The 20,443-nt window shown below is 39.1% G+C and overlaps 1 protein-coding gene across 1 annotated transcript in view; it reads left to right on the forward strand.

Moving 5' to 3' along the window:
- The first annotated feature begins 19,576 nt into the window (after positions 1-19,576).
- The window catches only part of LOC145663052 (sialin-like), a 127,706-nt gene continuing 126,839 nt past the window's right edge, over positions 19,577-20,443 (forward strand). The window contains exon 1 of the mRNA XM_081729212.1: positions 19,577-19,939. Within this exon, the coding sequence (XP_081585338.1) occupies positions 19,911-19,939 (29 nt within the window). The 5' untranslated portion in view covers positions 19,577-19,910. The remainder of the gene's footprint in view (positions 19,940-20,443) is intronic.

Consider the following 20,443-nt stretch of genomic DNA (forward strand, 5'->3'; position numbering starts at 1 on the left):
TGATATTAGTATCGAATTCAGTTTTCGCGGTCGCTAAGGTTAATGGTGAAACTCGGATCGCATTAACTCCAAAATTAATCACATTCTACTTTGGGCCGGGGGTCAACGGGATAATACCGAGAAATGTAAAAATAATCCAAAATTACCGATATTAGCGTCAAATTCATAATTTGGTGGTCGCTAAGGTGAATGGTGATACTCCCATAGGCGTTGACTTTCAAATACAGCCCCCATCGGCTGGGAACCGGGGGGTCTCAGGGGATGTTTACCAGGATATGTAACAGTAGTAGAAAATAGCCGATTTCTTTTTCTTCCGTTGTTCTGTTTGTTTACATAAATATTTTATCTGACCCGTGCAAAGAATGGGTATTTCAGCTAGTATACCCATTAGTTCTCAGAGTAGAAATTTTGTAAGCCTGACTGGGTTTTTCGACGCCCTTATATGTGAGGACCCCGGAACACTGTCCCAGTTGCTCCTGCCTAGTTATGGCTCTGGATATATGCTTATGTAATGCATTGCGACCTTATGAACTTGTATAAGAAACAGAATGTACTTAAATTGAGACGAGAACTATGCGAAATATCGGACTTTGAATCTAACTTGTTTGGTGATCCAACCCAAGACCACACATAGCAAAGGTGAGTGCCTTAGCTCCCACCACAAGGTTCAGGAAGTTCGTGTTATAAAGTGTAAATTAAACACGGAGATGTAAAACGCTAATAAAGCATTTGATCAATTAGAAACAAAATATATTGTAGTAATAATTTACCCTATTCGTTCAGATCATGAATGTTATATTCTGTTTTTAAAATGACAGAGTCAAAGTAGAAAGTATTGGATAATAAATGAGATATTGTAAAATTTTAATTTCGGTCCGATTTAATACATTCATGCTGCTATGTGTTGCGTTATCCGTTAGAAGGTATTGATCAATTCTGATTCAAAGGAAGAAAATAAACTACTGTATAGTACTGGAGTTAATTTAATAGAGTTTAATTGTATAGGCAGTACTGAGGCTATACGAGATAAAGTCTATTGCTAAAAAGTGAAATATGGGTTACTATCAGGGTTTTATCCCAGATATGATATACCCACTGATTATTGAACCTGGAACACACGCATGGAAAGCATTTGCGCAAGCAAATTAGCTATAAAGAGGTACACCATACCCTAATTGTCAACAATGAAGGCAAAAAATAAGAAGCGGAATTGATAGACTGTATGATAATGATAATAATACTTTCACAATTTTAATTTCACACTATTTATTTCGAGACTTTCGAGACTTTCGAGACGAGACCGAGATTTGGTCCTCGAGACCGAGACCGAGATCGAGACAAGCATCTGTTGACCGAGACGAGACCGAGACCGAAACGGCGATTTTTGACTCGAGACGAGACCGAGACCGAGACCGCTATTTATCAACCGAGACTGTACAAAGTCTCGTCTCGTCTCGTCTCGATACCATCCCTAGGGTGGACAAAGACCGTGTTCGTGGGTTTTCTCGGGGGTACTCCCGTTTCCTTCCACTTGATTCATTCCACTATTGCATTGATTTCCCATCATTACCGTCTCCTTTAACTTAGGCGGCATAAATATGTGACGTAAAACTGTAAGATTTCATTTTATTTTCATTTCTACTTGCCATTGACCATCATAATTAGATACTTTCCAGTTTCTAATAAGAATTTTGGCTATTGCTTCTTATTGTTCACAGTTGAATATACAGGGTGAAAACATCATATTTGGAGACAGTTTGTCCTCTTACATTTTGTTGTAACTCTGATAATAACAGAGTTACCCTATGTCAGGGTACTTTTGAGACACAATGTATGTGAAACTTCTAGCCCATAGGAATAGGAATAACAGTTTGACAGTGAGTATGAATATAACACATTTTTCTATCAAAATAAGAGATTGAAAGTAATCTTTAAAAATATTTTTCAGCTACTATATTCTATTTACTAGTGTTGCCACGAGACGAGACGAGACGGGACTGTAGGCTGTCTCGTCTCGTCTCGCGCAAAGCATGTCTCGTCTCGAAAAAATGTGCTCGCCCCGTCCCGTGTCTCGTCTCGAAAAAATGTGCTCGTCCCGTCTCGTGTCTCGTCTCGAGAGGTTCTGTCCCGTCTCGTCTCGTTTGTCTCGTTTTGTCTCGTAAACAATATAGCAGCATACCATGGGAACGAAAGTAAAATGTAGCAGACTGCACCATGCTAATCAAGATACAACTAAGTTACAAGTATTACCCAGAACACACAAGATAAGAAATGTCGCGGTAGCTACACCGTGAAGCCTTTACCTCTGGTGTATGTGGTAGTCGATTCGATCTCGGTTAGTGTCATGTGAGCTTTGTGGTGGACAAACGTCGAATGTGTGTGGGGGCCGCGGTAGGTCAGTGGTAGAGCGTTCACCTCTGGTGCTTGGGGTCTCGGGTTCGATCCCAGCCCCCGCCAAGTGAACTTTGTGGTGGACAAACACCGTGTGCGTGGGTTTTCTCGGGGTTCTCTCGTTTCCTCCCACTTTCTTCATTCCACCATTTCATTCATTACTCATCATCACCGTCTCCTTTAGCCTAACCGGCATAACCGTGGGACGTAAAACTCAAAGATTTCATTTCATTTCATTTCATTTTTCGTATGTGTGTGTTTTCTCGAAGTTGTCTAGTATCCTACCACTTTCTTCATTTTACTAATTTTCCCATCAACATCCATTCGCGGTGGGCCAAAGTTGCCTAAAGGCTTAAAAATAAATTCAAATAAGCTCACGAGGCAAGGAAAAATAGTATACAAGATAATATATCTCTGCTGTTAGTTGTCTGAGGCTTCTCGACCCTGGCTTTTTTTTTTTTTTTTTTTTTTTTACATTCTGAAACATTGTAATTTGTTTCACTAGTTTCAATACACGAATATACAGTAAATTGGTCATAGGTACGTCGAAGATGAAGACACTAATGTCAAATAATGTTTACATGACAAGGAAAGTTCGATGTAAAGGTGTCACCATCCCCGACACTATCGTATACTACACTGGTATACAAAATTTTGCTTATTATTATTTCTTGATGAATTTTTATGTATTTTGACCCCCTGAACACGAATCTGGCACTTATTTTTATGTAGTGTCAATATTTTCAATGATATTAGCATGTTTTATTTTTCTCCTATACTGATTTTTGCAGAGTAATTTGCGTCCTTTTACTTCGATACTCGCTAGGTGGTATCGCATTTGTTATTAAAGATAATTGTTCGGAGTACGAAACAGAGAATATATATTCTAAAGATACATAGCAGAATTGTAAATTGATTAAATAGAGTTATTCAAGTGTGAAGCTGATTTTGGAGAAAACGAAATATAAGGAACATCAATGGGACGTGTGTGGGGATTTCAAAATTATTGGTTTTCTTCTTGGGTTGCAAAGTGGTTATACTAAGTATTCCTGCTTTCTATGTCTGTGGGACAGTCGGACAACTAACCAGCATTATGATCAAACCACGTGGCCTGAAAGAACGGCGCTTATTCCAGGAACACATAATGTAATAAATGAAGCATTAGTGCCCAGGGAGAAGATTCTCATGCCAACATTACATATTAAGCTGGGATTGGCAAAACAATTTGTGAAAGCTCTGGGTCGCAATTCACCTGCCCTACAATGTATCAAACAAATGTTTCCAGCTTTATCAGAGGCAAAAGTTCTGGTTGGCATTTTCACAGGGCCTCAGATTCATGTCGTGCTTAATAGTGCTCCACTTAAACAAAAAATGACGGAGTTGGAAAGAAACGCTTGGGGGGCCTTTCATAAATTGGTGACGGGATTTCTTGTGCATAACCGAAGTGAAGCGTTTGAACATCAAGTTAAGACACTCATTGATCAATATCGAGCATTGGGATGTAGAATGTCTTTAAAATTACATATGCTACATTCATACTTGGATTTCTTTAGGAGAATTAAGGAGATGCTAGCGAAGAGCAGGGGAACGTTTCCATAAGGGCATTGAGGCAATGGAAAGCAGATACCAAGAAAGGTGGGACTGTGCAATGATGGGAGATTATATTAGGGGGTTAGTCCTTGACGAATAAACGTTTCCCAGTTCCCACAAAAGAAAAAGAACCACTAACTTTCACTTTTGACTACGGAATTCCAGTATTTGATGAACACTTTCCTCCAATCTCAAGTATTTTTGTATATAATTTTTATAAGAAATGTAATATTCATATATTTTAGTATTTATGCATTGTTATGTAGATTTTTGTTACCCAGAAAGTTGATGTCCAAAATGTGTTATGTTTGTAATTCAATGTTCCTATAAGACACAATTGTATAATATATTACTGTTTGAGTAAAATCTAATATGCTTATAGCATTACAAATTTTGACATTACGGGAAAGTAACCGTCATACTCGTGTTCAGCGGGTTGAAATCATTAAGAAACCAATGAAAAATCAACAGAAGCACTAATACAATGTTTGTGTTATGCTTGTAGTTCAATGTTCTCGTAAGATACAATTGTATAATATATTACTGTTTTAATAAAATCTGATATATATATATATATATATATATATATATATATATATATATATATATATATATATATATATATATATATATATATATAAGGGCGGATCCAAGGGGGGCTACGGGGCTATAGCCCCCCCCCCCTTTGACGCTCAGGTTTACACTGGATAAAACGGCAAAATATGGTTTAGCCCCTCCCTTGATCATATCCTGGATCCGCCACTGTATATATATATATAGATAGATAGATAGATATAGATATAGATAGATAGATAGATAGATAGATAGATAGATAGATAGATAGATAGATAGATAGATAGATAGATAGATAGATAGAGAGAGAGAGAGAGAGAGAGAGAGAGAGAGAGAGAGATGGAAAGATATATAGATAAATAGAGAGATAGATATGTGTGTATACTTTGATTTCATATATTCCAGCCTTTAGGTTTCCATACCAATCCAAAAACTACTTTCCATTTTAGCATATTTAGATTTGTTGCAATTATTCTTTTTTTAAAAAAAAAAAAAAAAAGCTCGGAACCAAATAATTTTATTGAGTAATGGAAAGTATTTGATTGAAATGTTATATGTTACTGCACAGTAAGCTCTACTTAAAGTGCCATAGTAATGGGAGCTGAAAGACACATCGGACCAAAGAATGCTTGGGGCCAGTCTTTACCTCCATGGTACAAATCTGTTCCCATAACCGCGGGGTGTGTGCCACTATATGGTGGTTGCCCCGTTTGTGTAACAAACTCATGACAGTACACCCAGATTAGCTAGTGGTTTAAAAAAGTAGTTGATTTTTGGGTGGTCATTTTGGATTAAAGTTTCTTATATTGTCGTGATCTATTCGCAATCATACAACGTACATCTTCATACCAAGCCGAGCGGTCTGCGGCGATAGACCATCGGCTTGAAGGCCCCAGGTTGAGTCCCGGAAGGGTCATGTGTATGGATTTTAACAGCATTTGTTTTTTCGTATTGTGTCAGGGGGCGAAATTGTACGGGATAAAAGGATTTCAGTCTGAAAAAAATGGAGAGAATGTCCTCCCCAGGATACTTTCATGAGAGTAGTAAATTAGTATAAAAATATAGGATATACATGTTATAGCAGGTTTAAAATTATGGGTATCCTATTTCTTTTCTGTTAATTATGTTCTTCAATGTTCGAATTTTGATCATTCTCATGATATTTTCTGCTTTCAACGGAGTTCCATGAATATTATACCAAATGTTCTTTACTCTCTGTAAGAAACCATTTCTGAAGATAATTTAGGCCCTAATGAATATTGTTCACTAGGAAAGGGAAATATTCCCCTCCTCTGAACATGGAAGCAGAGGGCAATTTCGCACTCTGGTCAGATCAAACATTTCCGCGTAACAAAACGAAGGCCCCCCTGTAAAAGCTCTTCAATTAAAGTGTTATTGTTAGTATCATAAATTTGCTGAAAGCAAACAATTTGAAGGGTTCGTCGATAACATCTTTGCTTTTTTTGTCCTTCGACCGCCTTCCAAACAAAGAGGTGAATTTTACAACATGACTGCTGTATAATAAGCGAGCGATTGGTAAAATGGTAAAAGTGTGTTTTTATGTGTATGTGTGTATGTGTGTGTGTGTGTGTGTGTGAGAGAGAGAGAGAGAGAGAAGACAAAATTTTAGTTGCGAGATGACATACTTCAATTGCCGTTTTCGGTTCATATAGCAAAAAGAATACCGCCACCAGAGAATAAAGACAAGTGTAGTGTGTTCTGTTCTCTTCCGCCATCCCAGGCAGAACTTTCAACTACAGCCTGTAATGAATATAGACCTTATCCAGTTTTCAAATTAAATAGATGGTCGTGGTAGTTCGGTTTCTTGACCTTGTAAAAATCTTCCCTGTCTTTGATTTTGTTTGTCATCATTCCAGCCAGAAATGAAAAAAATGAGAATTCCTCAGTTTACAGCAAGGGGAATTGGGGACAAGACATTAAGGATGATATTCCTGGAAGCTCATGTATCACGATTGTTTCATTCAATAGACAGGGGACACTTTTGTATGAAGTCTTTCGACATGTTTCCACACAAACATGTCTACTCCTTTTGCAATCTATATGACTACTGGCAATTTCAATCTTGGCCATTTCCAACAGCGTTTTCATTTTCGAGACACGAGACGAGACGAGACATTTCGAGAGACGTCCCGTCTCGTCTTCGAGACGGGACAAGTAGTCTGTCACGTCTCATGTCTCGTCTAAAAGGTTATGTTTCGTCTCGTGTCTCGGCTCGTTTACGAGACGAGACGAGACGAGACACGAGAAATGTCTCGTCTTGTGGCAACACTACTATTTACGTTTTATATTTTTTCCCCTTGTCATCAGTTATTTATTTTTCTTGCGACCCTCCTCGGGATCCGGACTTCCGAATTGAGAAGCACCATGATACAAAATACTCCAGGAGGGAGAGATCATATGATCTGGGCGGCCAGCTCACTTCACCATTTCTTCACAGAACCCTCTCGGGAAACTTTTTCTTGCAAGAAGTCAGGCTTTCAATGGTAACAGTGACGACGCCAGAGGGGGGCAAGGGGGGCGAGCGCCTCCTAGTAGCTACTTCTGTCCCCCTGACTGCCGCCTAGACTGCCCCCCCCAGACTCCTACAATCTTTAAACATTCTACATGTAGTATTTTACACCAGTATCATATCTCATTGTCGAATTGTAGTCTACTTTCCATGCATTTACTGTACTATGTGGTAGATTAGTCCTCAAGCTTTCTTCTTTGAGCGTCTGGGTATGCACGCATATTTCTGTTTTCTAATTTAGCGCCTTTTGATGTAAATTTTAGTTATAAGTGAACAATAGTAGATTTGGTCGACTTGTTGTCCTCTCATTGGATCAACTTCGATTGGAAACAAAAGAAAGGTAAAACAGTTACGTAAGTTGTTTGTATTTGGAGGCGCGGTGGCTCAGTGGTAGAGCGTTCTCCTCCGGTGCTTGGGATCCCTGGTTCGATCCCAGATCGCGCCGTGTGGACTTTGTGGTGGACAAACGCCGTGCTCGTGGGTTTTCTAGGAGTTCTCCCACTTTTTTCATTTCACAATTTCATTCGTTTCTCATCATCACCGTCTCCTTTAGCCTAACCGGCATAACCGTGGGACGTAAAACTCAATTTTTTTTTTTTTTGTTTGTTTGTATTTATCCAGGTTTGAAGTTTTCAGTTTCATATTTCTTTTATTTAAAGGTTCTATACTTCTTTTTTCTGAAACATTATTCTCGGCTTTCAATATTCAGAGGATGTGCTTTTAACAGCTTAATTTGCAACTACCAGGGCTTAATTTTTTGAAGGGGATAAAAAGAGTTGTGTTTCCCCTTCCTGCAAATGATAATAATAAATTTATGGAATTAAATTGATTCCCAATAAAACGTATTGTCAGAGTGCTGTTCTTTAGTTAGTAATTGGTTTATACTAGTGCTCCCTTACTTATTTTGTTTCAAAGTACTGACGTGACGTCTACCATATTGACTAGGAGCTGCTGAAAAATTCGTAGCCCAACCCAGAAGGACTGCACGTGGAATGGCGAAGTTTTATTTCTTCTACACTTCCCCCGAGAGTCAATATACTACCTTGTACAGTGCTCCAGTTCTTGTAGAAAAGTTAAAAAATCTGAAGATTTCCTCGTAGCCTTACCCCTATCAGATCTAAAATGGCATCCTTTCAAGTATTATTTAAGTTTGTGAAATAAGTACACGTAATAGTTAGACGGAGCTAAATCTGCTGAATAAAAATGATTATCTAGACATTGAAATCCTAGATTATGCAATGTTAGTTGTGTTCGCAAGGGCTTGATGGACAGGTGTATTCTCTTGAAGGAACAGAATTACTTTCTTTTCATTTTCCGCGACGTTGAACTTTGAATTTTTCTTTCAGTTTTGTAAGTAATGTAGTGATTCTGGATTAAATATCTGACCGTTGCGGAGGTAGTCTATGAGTACGACTTCATACTTATCCTAGAAGAATGTTGCAAACAGTTTCTCAACCTACTTCTGTGTGTTGAACTTCTTGGGGCGATGGAGAAATGAGTGCTACTACTCCATTGACTATTGTTTTGATTCAGGATTAGTGCTCTCAAACGGGTCGGGTTACGGGTCGGGTCGGGTCAGGTCAACTCGGGTCGGGTTGTCGGGTCGGGTCAGTCGGGTCAGCTCGGGTCGGGTTATCGGGTCGGGTCACTCGGGTCGGGTTGTCGGGTCGGGTCAGTCGGGTCAGCTCGGGTCGGGTTATCGGGTCGGGTCACTCGGGTCGGGTTGTCGGGTCGGGTCAGTCGGGTCAGCTCGGGTCGGGTTGTCGGGTCGGGTTGTCGGGTCGGGTCAATCGGGTCAGGTCGGATCGGGTTGTCGGGTCGGGTTATTCGGGTCGGGTTGTCGGGTCGGGTCAATCGGGTCAACTCGGGTCGGGTTATCGGGTCGGGTCACTCGGGTCGGGTTATCGGGTCGGGTTATCGGGTCGGGTTGTCGGGTCAGTCGGGTCGGGTTGTCGGGTCGGGTCAGTCGGGTCAGTTCACTTTGGTCAACTAAGTTTAGGTTGAGCTTAAACTCGGCTGGAGTCGAAAACTGCTGTTTTACACTACCTGCGTAATTAAAAATAGCAATTTTCAATTGATTTTATAGAAGCCATAAATGTATTTTGAACACTTGCAGCTAGTGTTTTTATGGTAAATGCTTATTTTTGTACTTGTGTGTACTTTAGTTTTTAAATGTGGAAGATTGGCTTTACCAATCGACTGTAATATTAATATCTACGCCAATGTGGAGTCTGGATTTAGAACAAAACTAGAAGTTGTTTAAGCAAGGCCAAAAGAAAGATTGGATATGGACGACCAAGCCCAAGCAGGGCCGCGGTAGCTCAGTGGTAGAGAATTCATCTCTGGTGCATGGTGTCCATGGTTCGATCCCAGCTTGTGTTCAGTAGGCTTTGTGGTGGAGAAACGCCGTGTAGTGGGTTTTCTCGGGGTTCTCCTGTTTCCTCCCACTTTCTTCATTCCACCATTTCATTCATTTCTCATGGTCACCATATCCCTTAGCCTCAAAGCAGAATCGAGGGACCTTAAACTCAGGGGTGTAGCTAAGGGGGGGCATCGGGTCCAGGCCCCCAAATGGTTTCCTGCCCCCCCCCCAATGACCAGCTTTAGAAACATCATAGTAAAATTATCTAGCTTTCTTCATTTAAAAGTAACAAAGTTATTGACAATTAATAATATACGGTAAAATAGTATGGAGAAATATTGTTTTTCCATACCGATCGAAAAATAGGATACATTTTTGTGACAGCAGATTACACAATTTACTGCGATTTATATTTGACAGTTTAAAGACAAACATTTTAACAAGATATTATAAATACAGCCATAAAACAAAGGTACTAAACTGATTTGTAAGTACATTATATTTTTATATGCTTTAACAAGTATTTTAAAAGACAGAGAATGGAAAATTTGGTGAGAAACAATGTTTTTATTCAGTTTGGATTTCATTCGCTCTCTTTTATTTCTACTCAGTGTAATAAAATAATTGTTTTTTTTTGTTTTTTTTTTTAGTCACGAATAATAAATAAATATTTTTGTCAGGAAACTATAAAGAAATTAAGTGAAATTTAAAGAAAATCAATCTTGTGTACATAGGTTCTGTATACAAGGTCTTAAATTTAAATAAAAAGGTAACCAAGAAAAGTTTTGTTGCTTTTTCACCCACCCCTTCGAACACCGATACGTCACCTAACCTGGAAGATCACAAATAGTCCCCATCAACATCGACGACCTTCTGAAAACGTTCCTGAAGGCCATGGAATTCATCGCGGTAGAAGTTGGTGGGTCGTGAAACGAAGAAGGTGTCAGGTGCATTTTGGACTTTTACTAGGGATTTGAATTGGCGGCCTCTAAGGTGATTGTCCAAAGAATGGAACAGGTAATAATCGGATGGTGCAATACCCGGGGAATATAGTGGTTGCAATATTGTTTCCCATCCAAGGCGGAGAATGGTGTCCTGAGTCATCCTAGCCACGTGGGACTTAGCGTTGTCCCGTAAACGAGGACCCATTTGCAATTCAGAACTGATGGCTCCAGAGTTTTGAGTTTTTGTTGAGCACAGCTCAACTGCTGACACTACACAGTTGCATTGATACTCTGACCAGCTGGTAGCAGTTCCCGATGCACGATGCACCAAACACACAGAAGGACCTTCTTCTGGTACAGTGCTGGTTTCGGCTGTTTTGAAAGCGGTTCATGGGATGCTAACCAATGATGACGGCGCCGTGGAAATTCGTATAGGACCCAGTTTTTTATCACATGTCAACGCCCTGTCCAGAAATGGCTCCGAAACAGTAAATAAACCCATGCGACTGCCGCGTTGCCTTCTGGCCCGGAGTCAAAACATGTGAGACCTAACTTGTAGTGCTTCCCAACTTGATGGATGTGCTTCCGAATGGTTTCTCCACACACTGAATTGTAGTCCCAGTTCCTCTTTGTACGTACATGTTTTGGTCTTCTGGCATGTGGTGTTTTCGGGTGTTTGGTCATCGTTCTTAAACTTGTTAAACCATCGCTGCACTGTCCGCGTCGTCACGACACCCTCAACAAAGGCCTGGCATATTTTCTGTCCCGCTACAGCGGCGTTTGACCTCCATTTGAACTCGTTCAGCATACATGCTCTTATGACGCTCTGTGGATGTCCCATGTTCCCTCTGTCTTTACGCAAGTTCACTGTGTATCTGAATTGCCACAACCAGGTAGTATGTTGGATATACCCACACCAACAACTGACGTTCGCCTTATCTCCAAATGCATTCAACTCACTGTGTGAGGTCCAATTGAACACAGACCTCCACGAAAAGGGACAGAACTTTCTGGTTATTTTTATAGTTATGCACAAAAGTATAGCGTTTGGTCCCGGGCAGTACTTCTTGATTAAGCATAATAAAAACTATCTTGAATATAATTTATGGATAATAATAATAATATTAATAATAATAATAATAATAATAATAATAATAATAATAATAATAATAATAATGATAGTAATAATAAATAAGATAAAATAGTGTTTTTAGTTTTCCAGAAGGAAACCAAAATTTTCCTTTCTTTTAGGCCTGAAGAACACTAGTAGCAACACATTTTTTGCTTTGTACATTGTAGCCGCCCTCCCCTCAAAAACGACGGCCCCTTCCTACACGAACCTGCTGGCTACACCCCTGCTTAAAGTGGATATTTCATTTTATTTCACCAAGCCCAAGGACATCGATACAAGAACAAGATAAAGATTGGATATGCAAGACGAATTGCATAGTAATCTTGCTCTTGGCCTTGTTTTGGTGATCACCAAGTAGCGATGAGCGTATTTTCTAGCTTTCCGTATAGTATGAAATACCATAATCAAAATCACACTTGGTCTTCATTTGTACCGATGAGGTGAGCATTCTTGGCTCTTGTATAGCATGAAAGATCACCAAGACTACGAAATGCAGGACCAAGACTTGACTGGAAGACAAAGAATAAGACGCAGTATTGATGACCAAGACCTAGGGAGCGAATTGTTTGAATTTCATTTGTTGGGCTGAAAGTGATGAAATAAAATTAGTACTTTATAATTAAATATCAACCTGTATTTTTAAATTCATATTATGTATCTTCTTACGTGCAACTATATATACTGTAAAATACGTTTTAATTACCGAGAAAGAAAAATCAAAGTGGTACGGGCCCCGGAATCATAAGAACCTATTTTGGAATGAAAGTTGAAGGGTTGGAAAAAATCACAGGTGTTCTCCTGTTTCCTCAACCCTTATCATTGTAGTTAAACGATTTCGTTTTGTCTTCGCCAAGAGACTCTTGCTACTGCCTTCCGAGAAGACGCCCAGCAGGTGAGAACACTGACCTTGAAGAAAAATTTCGTCACATAGAACTAAAGAAAAAAAAATAAAATAAAAATAAATAAATAAAATAAAAATAAAAATAAATTTCTCCCACGTCGGACATTGGCATCAGTTATAAAAAGAAATAACCAAACCTCAAAAGTGCCAAATATTCATTAAGATGCATATACAAATCCCCGCTTGATCTAGCTAGTGGTTAACGTGTAAGACTTCGGTACACGTGGTCCGGGTTCAATTCCCAATGGGAGTGCATTTTGGTGTTTACCCAGTGTTGTGACCTATAGTGCTCTCAAACGGATCGGGTTGACCCGACCCGACCCGTGACCCGACCCGACCCGACTCGGATCGGGTCAGCTCGGGTCGGGTTACGGGTCGGGTCGGGTCAGGTCAACTCGGGTCGGGTTGTCGGGTCGGGTCAGTCGGGTCAGCTCGGGTCGGGTTATCGGGTCGGGTCACTCGGGTCGGGTTATCGGGTCGGGTCAGTCGGGTCAGGTCGGGTCGGGTTATTCGGGTCGGGTTGTCGGGTCGGGTCAATCGGGTCAGCTCGGGTCGGGTTGTCGGGTCGGGTTATTCGGGTCGGGTTGTCGGGTCGGGTCAATCGGGTCAACTCGGGTCGGGTTATCGGGTCGGGTCACTCGGGTCGGGTTATCGGGTCGGGTCAGTCGGGTCAGATCGGGTCGGGTTGTCGGGTCGGGTCAATCAGGTCGGATCACGGGTCGGGTCAGTCGGGTCGGGTCGGGTTATCGGGTCGGGTCAGTCAATTCGGGTCACGGGTCGGGTCGGGTCGGTCTTCAACCCGACCCGACCCGACCCGTTGAGAGCACTATTCAGGATCATACTGGTACAACCATATTTCATCTATGGTTACTATTCGTAAGCGAAATTGATCAGAATTACGGTCAAATTGGAAGAAGACTTCTCTTAATGCCGTAACTCTTTTATTCTCCTGACAGATTTTTTGGGAACCATTATGCCGAGAATTTGCGCATATTCAAGCCATTTTGAATTATGCTACCAACGAGTTCCAAAGAAATGCCCAGAACTGAGAAAGCGGGGTGCAGCCATACCTCAGACTATAATAAGTATATCGTGAGTTTATTATACACTTTAAAAACAATATAAATAATAGCTTAAATTATTTCTGTCACTCAAAAACTGGGGTGGCCTAGGCCCTCCGGCCCCGGGCTATATCCACCACTGGCTGAAATGCTGCAATTTTCAAGAATAATGTCACAAATTGCATCCATGATTTCGGGAAGAGTCATTGCTTTTAATCATCCTGGATGTAAAGCATAATTAGTTAAGAAATATCCACGTTTATACTAAGCCACTTACTTCTTCACCACTGTATATAACGGAGGAGAGTCCCATGGTGTTTCACTGATTTCCTAATCAATTTACTTCGGTGACTTTCCTTGGTGGAAGAAAATTGTTATAACAGTTAGCATTTGGATGTTCGTGAAGTTATCTGTTTGAGCACACATAATCACTTCAGAGGCCTGAGAAACAATAAGAATTTCATTATTAATATGAAAATTTGTATTTGTACATACAGAGATATGTTTTTCTAAACTACAGTTTCATTTTTCTACCTAGTACCTACACTCCTTCTGGATTGTACTAGGATCTTTTGAGCAGCTCCTCGTAAATTCTCTCTCTCTCTCTCTCTCTCTCTCTCTCTCTATATATATATATATATATATATATATATATATATATATAGAGAGAGAGAGAGAGAGAGAGACGTAGCATGTGTATAGTACTAGACGAATGTGTTACTTGTAGCATACGCGAAAGTAATTCAATTTATGTTTAGGCTTCAAAAGTTTCATTGAAAAATATTTCATGTACAGAAGTTACTTATTTTACTTGAAATTTTACTTGAAATAAGTTTAATTTAAAATCATATAGGTCTAATATGAAAACAGCAACGAAATTACACAATGTAATCTAAAATAAGTCAAACGTAATAAATATGTCATTTTTAGTATGGCAAATAGCTGCCCCCCCGAAAATGTATCTGCCCCTCCTTTGCCCCCCTAAGAGCTTAAAGCTGGCGTCGTCACTGAATGGTAAATGCGAATAATTTCTGTGTGTGTTGAATTGCGAATCTCACCATGATAATTTGGTCCAGAGACTACTGCAAACGGCTGTTATAGTTCAATCTCATCAATCTAGTCAGTAGTGCCAGAACAAGATTTTAAATTTCTGACGTTCTTATTGGTAAATCTGGTATAAATCAAAATTTCGCGGCCTAAACCTCACAGCTCAAAATCCTGTAAGCCAAAATCTCGGGCCAAAACTTCACAGGACAAAATCTCAATAACAATTTACTCAATGAGTTCCTGAGGTCCAAATAATAATAATAATAATAATAATAATAATAATAATAATAATAAGAAGAAGAAGAAGAAGAAGAAGAAATATTTGATTTTGAATTTAGCGTTTCTTTCAGCAGCAAGGCTATAAGAGACGTGGACCTACAGTTTTAATGTGGGATCAGAAATACATTACTTCCCGCCAGGAATCGAACCCAGGTCTTCCACGCCGAAGGTACGTGCGCTAAATAATAATAGGCTAATAATAATATGGAGAAAAAGATAAAAGACTTAAGTTACATGGAGTCCAGAAATACTTACTTTAGACACATAGAAGCATTGAAATTGACGTGTTCAAAATGTATATGGGTATTTAATCCTAAAATAAACTCAAATGAAGAGAATTCTTATACACGAAATTTAGTTTCGTCCTTCTTTTTTTATTTTTTATTTTATTTTTTTCTTTCTGAAAAATTAACGATACTTTACATTGTACAAGTTCAACCGAACTCATCCGATCAGGATCAAAGTTAACATTGTGATCAGGGTTGACAACTGTCACGATTGTGTTGGGACTGTACCGATTTCTGACTTATTTGTCCCATGTCCCGGCCGGACACTCGTCGGGGCATATATTGTCCCGATTTATCGATTTTCAAAGTTAATTAATATTTTACTGAACCATTTTTACAGAAGAATAACTTGTTCTTTCACATGCACGGTTTTATATATAGAATTAATTTGAAAAATTTGTGTTTTGATTCAGAAAAAAATAATTAGCAGCTCGTCTTTAATTTATAGTTATTCCCTAAAAGTTTTGAGTAGATAATCTAGCCGATTATATTGATAGTATATTCCAGACAGGAAAATAAAAAATTAGGTTTCGCATTCATTCAGGTTCCTGTTACTCAGTTGATTATTTACATTGTTTTCAACGACTCGCCATAAGTGTAATCATCTCCAGGGTTAGGGGGGCTCCAACACCGAGTGTCCCGTCCCAGTTTTTCCTTAAGAAAAATTGGCAACCCTGATTGTGATAGACATTATAGACCTTATCCTTTATATAGTATGAATTATTAAGTTGTGCAAGTTTACGGTTTCAAAGTTATGAACGGTCAAATTTTGCGTCATATATTCCAAAACAAAAATCCATACATCAAATTCATTCATCGGAATCAGACTTGGCATAGTAGTAGACCTTGATCGGTTTGTTAGCGTGTAAAATATTATGTAGTACAGGCTTTAAGTTTCCGACTTATTCACAAGCGAATTTGTAAATCACCGGACGTAACAAAATCATACATAAGAAATGTCGTTAAAATAGCAATGAAAGGCCAATCTTGGGCACGAACAATGAAAATCTATGTATATTTACTTTAATATAATCAATACCGTGCCGTCGGTGGCCGGGTGTGTGGGGCGATAACCCCAAGCACCGAAGTAAGAAGGTGCAAAATTCGGGAGGAAAAAAGAAAAGATATATATATATAATGGAAGTAAAAAGTGCTTAAAATCAAGGAAAAGCAGGGTTTATATTCTTCTTATGCTTCGCGCCAACCGAAGAGAAAAGGTGCACGGAAATGCGAAGAATACAGAACGTTAAGTTTGGTTTCCTATGTATCAAAAATATTGTGCAAAATTATCGCACAACGTATAGAAGGGAAAATCGAAGAACGGCTATCGGAGGACCAGTTTGGATTCAGGAGTAAAAGGGGAACAAGGGAAGCAATACTTTATTGACTGATTTAAATGAGAGAAGATATTTAATATTTATGCTAAAACTATAGTTTCTCAGGAGCCCTTTAAGTAAGGTCGATGAAACTCGGTATGTAAACTCTTCACTAAAGGGACAGGTATTTCAGCGTTTTAGATAATTCCATTTCTGAGGGGTATAAGGGAAAAAATTTCTATATATTTTTCTCCATGTAGTGTAAAAACAACATCAAAGGTGTTTGTATTGTCATCAAGGAATAGCATAGAAACAGTCTGAAATGAATTTTGGAACATATAACTACCACTTGTTTCGTGTAGAATGTACGAGAAAGAATTAAAAACTTAGAAAATTGAGAAAAACGGGGCGTGAAGAAGAATAAATTTGTTGATTTGGAGTTTAGGATCTTTTTCAGCACTGAAGCTATATGAGACATAGACCTATAGCTCAACGTGAGATCCGAGCTACAGGAGCTTCCACCAGGAATCGAACCCGGATCCCCCGTACCAAGGCGCTGGAGAAATATGGAGTAAATTTAGCTGGATGCAAGAAGAAAACAAAAAGGAAATTTTAAAAACGTGAAGAAAAATAAAACATTGAAAATAGTTTGAAAGAGAAACAATGTTTGAGTATAAGTTGTATTACGAGGAAGCAGTAGAGAAGAAGGTTCTGTATTATAGCGTTATTTCAAGTCTTGACTGAGGAAGACCGGATTATTCACCGGAATAATTAGTTTCAACTCAAGGGGGCCAATTGTTCCTCCTAAATGACCCCTCTGCTGTGCTGTTAAAGTGTAAAAGAAGAATATTTCAATTGATATTGTAGATACGGGCCGCGGTGGTTTAGTTGTACGGTAGAGTACTCACTTCTGATGCGTGAGGTCCTTGCCATGATTCAAGTGGATTTTGGTAAACGAATACCGTGTGCGTGGGTTTTCTCGTGGTTTTCCCCGTATTCTTCTACTTTCTTCATTCCAGCATTATAATCTCTCTCGACGTTGAGCAAAAAAGAACACAAGATTATTCTTTTCTAAAATTCTTTGAAAAAATTATGTCAATCAGATACATACATACAAACAATAAACTATAATTTCAGTTCAGTTTACTGCTTACAAAATTGGCTTTACATCACACGAAGTGTTATGGGTAGTGTTTAGAGATGCGCACGAGACAAGATTTGTGGCTGTCTCGTCTCGAAAATGTACTGTAAAAGTGATGTCTTGACTCGAAAAATGTATATTTCTCTATTCGAAGAGCTGTGTCTCGACTCGAATTTTGTCAGGAAAGTCCTGTCTCGACTCGTCTCGTGCGCATTCCTAGAAGTGTTGCTCTCGAGACGAGACGAAAGATAAGGTTTTGTCGTCTCGTCTCACATTTTTGGTAGAATTCTTGTCCCGTTTTAATTCTCGAAGAATTATTTCTGTCTCGTCTCAATTCTCGGAAAGTTTTTTCTCGTCTCGTGCCGAGTTTTTGTCTTATTTTGTAAATTTAAGTACAAAATTTGCTTTTTTTTATTTTATCTAGAAGTTATTAGAATCCTTCTGCGTTACGAGAGGCTTACGAAGGGTATGGTATAAATATACCACATTGACTTGACACCTAGTCTTCCGTTTCAGGCGCTGCTATCGGCTGAAGGAATTCCACTCTCTTTCGCTAAGGCTCTCTCGCTTAGCAGCTGCTGAGTCCTTATTGGCTCAACTCGTGGGTGTGTCGGGGTGTGAGCTTTAGTTCGCATTTTTGCCACGGCTCAAGAAATTTTGGCAGCACAATAGAACTATATTTAAACCACATTTATTATTGACGTATATTTTATAACTAATTGCGTATCTTCAAATGTTGATAAATGCTCATCTTTTTTGTTCGTACAATGGCTATCAATTTATAGAATTGAGGGGCACCATGGCTCAGTGGTAGAGCGTTCACCTTCTGATGTGTGGGGTCTTTTGTTCGATCCCCGGCCCAGTAAGTTGGTGGCGGACAACATCGTGCCCGTGGGTTTTCTCTGGATACTCACGTTTATTCCCACACTCTCATTCCACAAATTCTTTCATCATCATTCGTTTACCTTTATCATCGTCTCCCATAACCTAAAAGGCACAATCGTGAGATAATAAACTGAAAAATTTCATTTTTTATGGTGTTCATACTATGAACCATGTAACGCTAAAACAATGTTTGAGATATAAGATTTGAATGACACTCGAAAAATTTCTAGTTCCAAAAAAGACAGCTTCTAGTTGGATAGCTGTGTGATCAGCTTATTTGCTCCGTTCGTTATTGTTTCTGTCTTTCCAGACCGGAGTTCGATGTCCCTTAATTCAAGTAGCTTTCTGTTTGAAGGGTCAATATAGAAAATTATATGTCTCTATCGGAATTGAACCCGATATCTCGCGAACTAAAGATGTGCATGCCTGCCAATCGGTTATATAGGAATCTGTTGACTATACAGAATAATAATTAGAGAACTAAAAATTCAATTTACTTATTTGTCACAATTACTTAACTGCTACTGTTACGACAAATCTGGGACTGTTACAACAAATCAATTTCAAATTACCTAGTACAGTACTTTATTTATTTATTTATTTATTTATTTATTTATTTAGTGAATTTTAACTTCATTTGTGACACCGCAGCTATATGAGACGTGACCCTATAGTTGAAGGTGGAATCCGAACTACTGTAATGCTGGATTGGATGGTTAAATTAGAATTTAGCATCCTTTCAACTCCGAGTCTATATGAGACTTAGACCTGCAGCTTAATTGGAATCCGAACTTCATAAAATTCCATCGGTAATCGAAATCGGGTCTTCCGTACAGTAAGCGCGTACGCTACGCATGTAGCCACGAGACCATTCCAGCCACTGAAATGCGTTCAATGCTCTCGCACCGGGAACTTACCTGATGTTGTTAGCGGAAAAAACAAGCAATATTTTTTTTATCATTAATAGGAAACACGGATTCTGTAGAGGTTAAGGAGGAAAATTGTTACGTCAGGACGAAGTGATGAATAGACGACTCAACTAGACCAAACCATTACTTGAAAACAAGTGTCCTGCGAGTGATGAAATAATCGTTCTGACGGTCCAAGAGAAGTTATTGTCAGTCCCAGCAAGTTAAAGGATATCTATGTTTCGCCTTAGAAGAGCATTTTAGCGCAATGGAAGCGGGTGATTGAAAATAGGAAGTTGAAGATTACATTAGGAATTTGCCAAGGAAACTGTAACGACAACAATACATCTACATGTTCTTCTGTGTCTTTTAGTGAGACGTACTTCGCTTATAAACAAAACAACAACAATTCGCAAAAGAAGTTGGACCGAGTGACAGGTTACGGCGCCCTTGAAGAGAGGCTGATCTCAGTGGCTGGGAGGAGTGACCCAGAGAAAGCAATAAGATAACCATTCCAACATCTCAAATCGTGACATTAAAACATTTGCTTTGGTGAAGTGAACATGGGACCCGAGATCTGTTCCAAGAGCAAGTGAGTAATGAAGTTCTCTTATTATTAGTAGTAGTAGTAGTATCAGTTTTTCTTTTCTTTTTCTTTTTTTTCCGTAATACATTGACTTCGGTCATCAGAAACTAGCAAAAACATTAATCAAGTCACCAACTTTGACACCAACTTATCACGCGAAATGTACCGTTATATTTCAGCGAGAAGAGCTTATCAGCTGTGGAATATTTTGTAATAAACAATAAAACATGACTTCAGATATGTTAAAATAAGCTCCAGTATGATTTTGATTTAAGTAGAATCAAAACGATTATTCTAGTCTCTATCCAGTGTAACAACGAAGAAAAATCCAATGCATGATGGTACAGTAACTCGTGTGACGTGCTTTTATGGTTATTTATTAGTTAATAATAATGGAACCGGTTTGCAGACATTTTAAATGCAAAACATCATGAACGGAAGACATGGACAATTTTGAGGAAAGAAGTTGGCAAGGATCTATATGTCAAGATACTGTACCAGCATTCACTA

This window comes from Thermobia domestica, chromosome 10, assembly GCF_964235325.1.
Source record: "Thermobia domestica chromosome 10, izTheDome1.hap1.1, whole genome shotgun sequence".
Taxonomy (NCBI): domain Eukaryota; kingdom Metazoa; phylum Arthropoda; class Insecta; order Zygentoma; family Lepismatidae; genus Thermobia; species Thermobia domestica.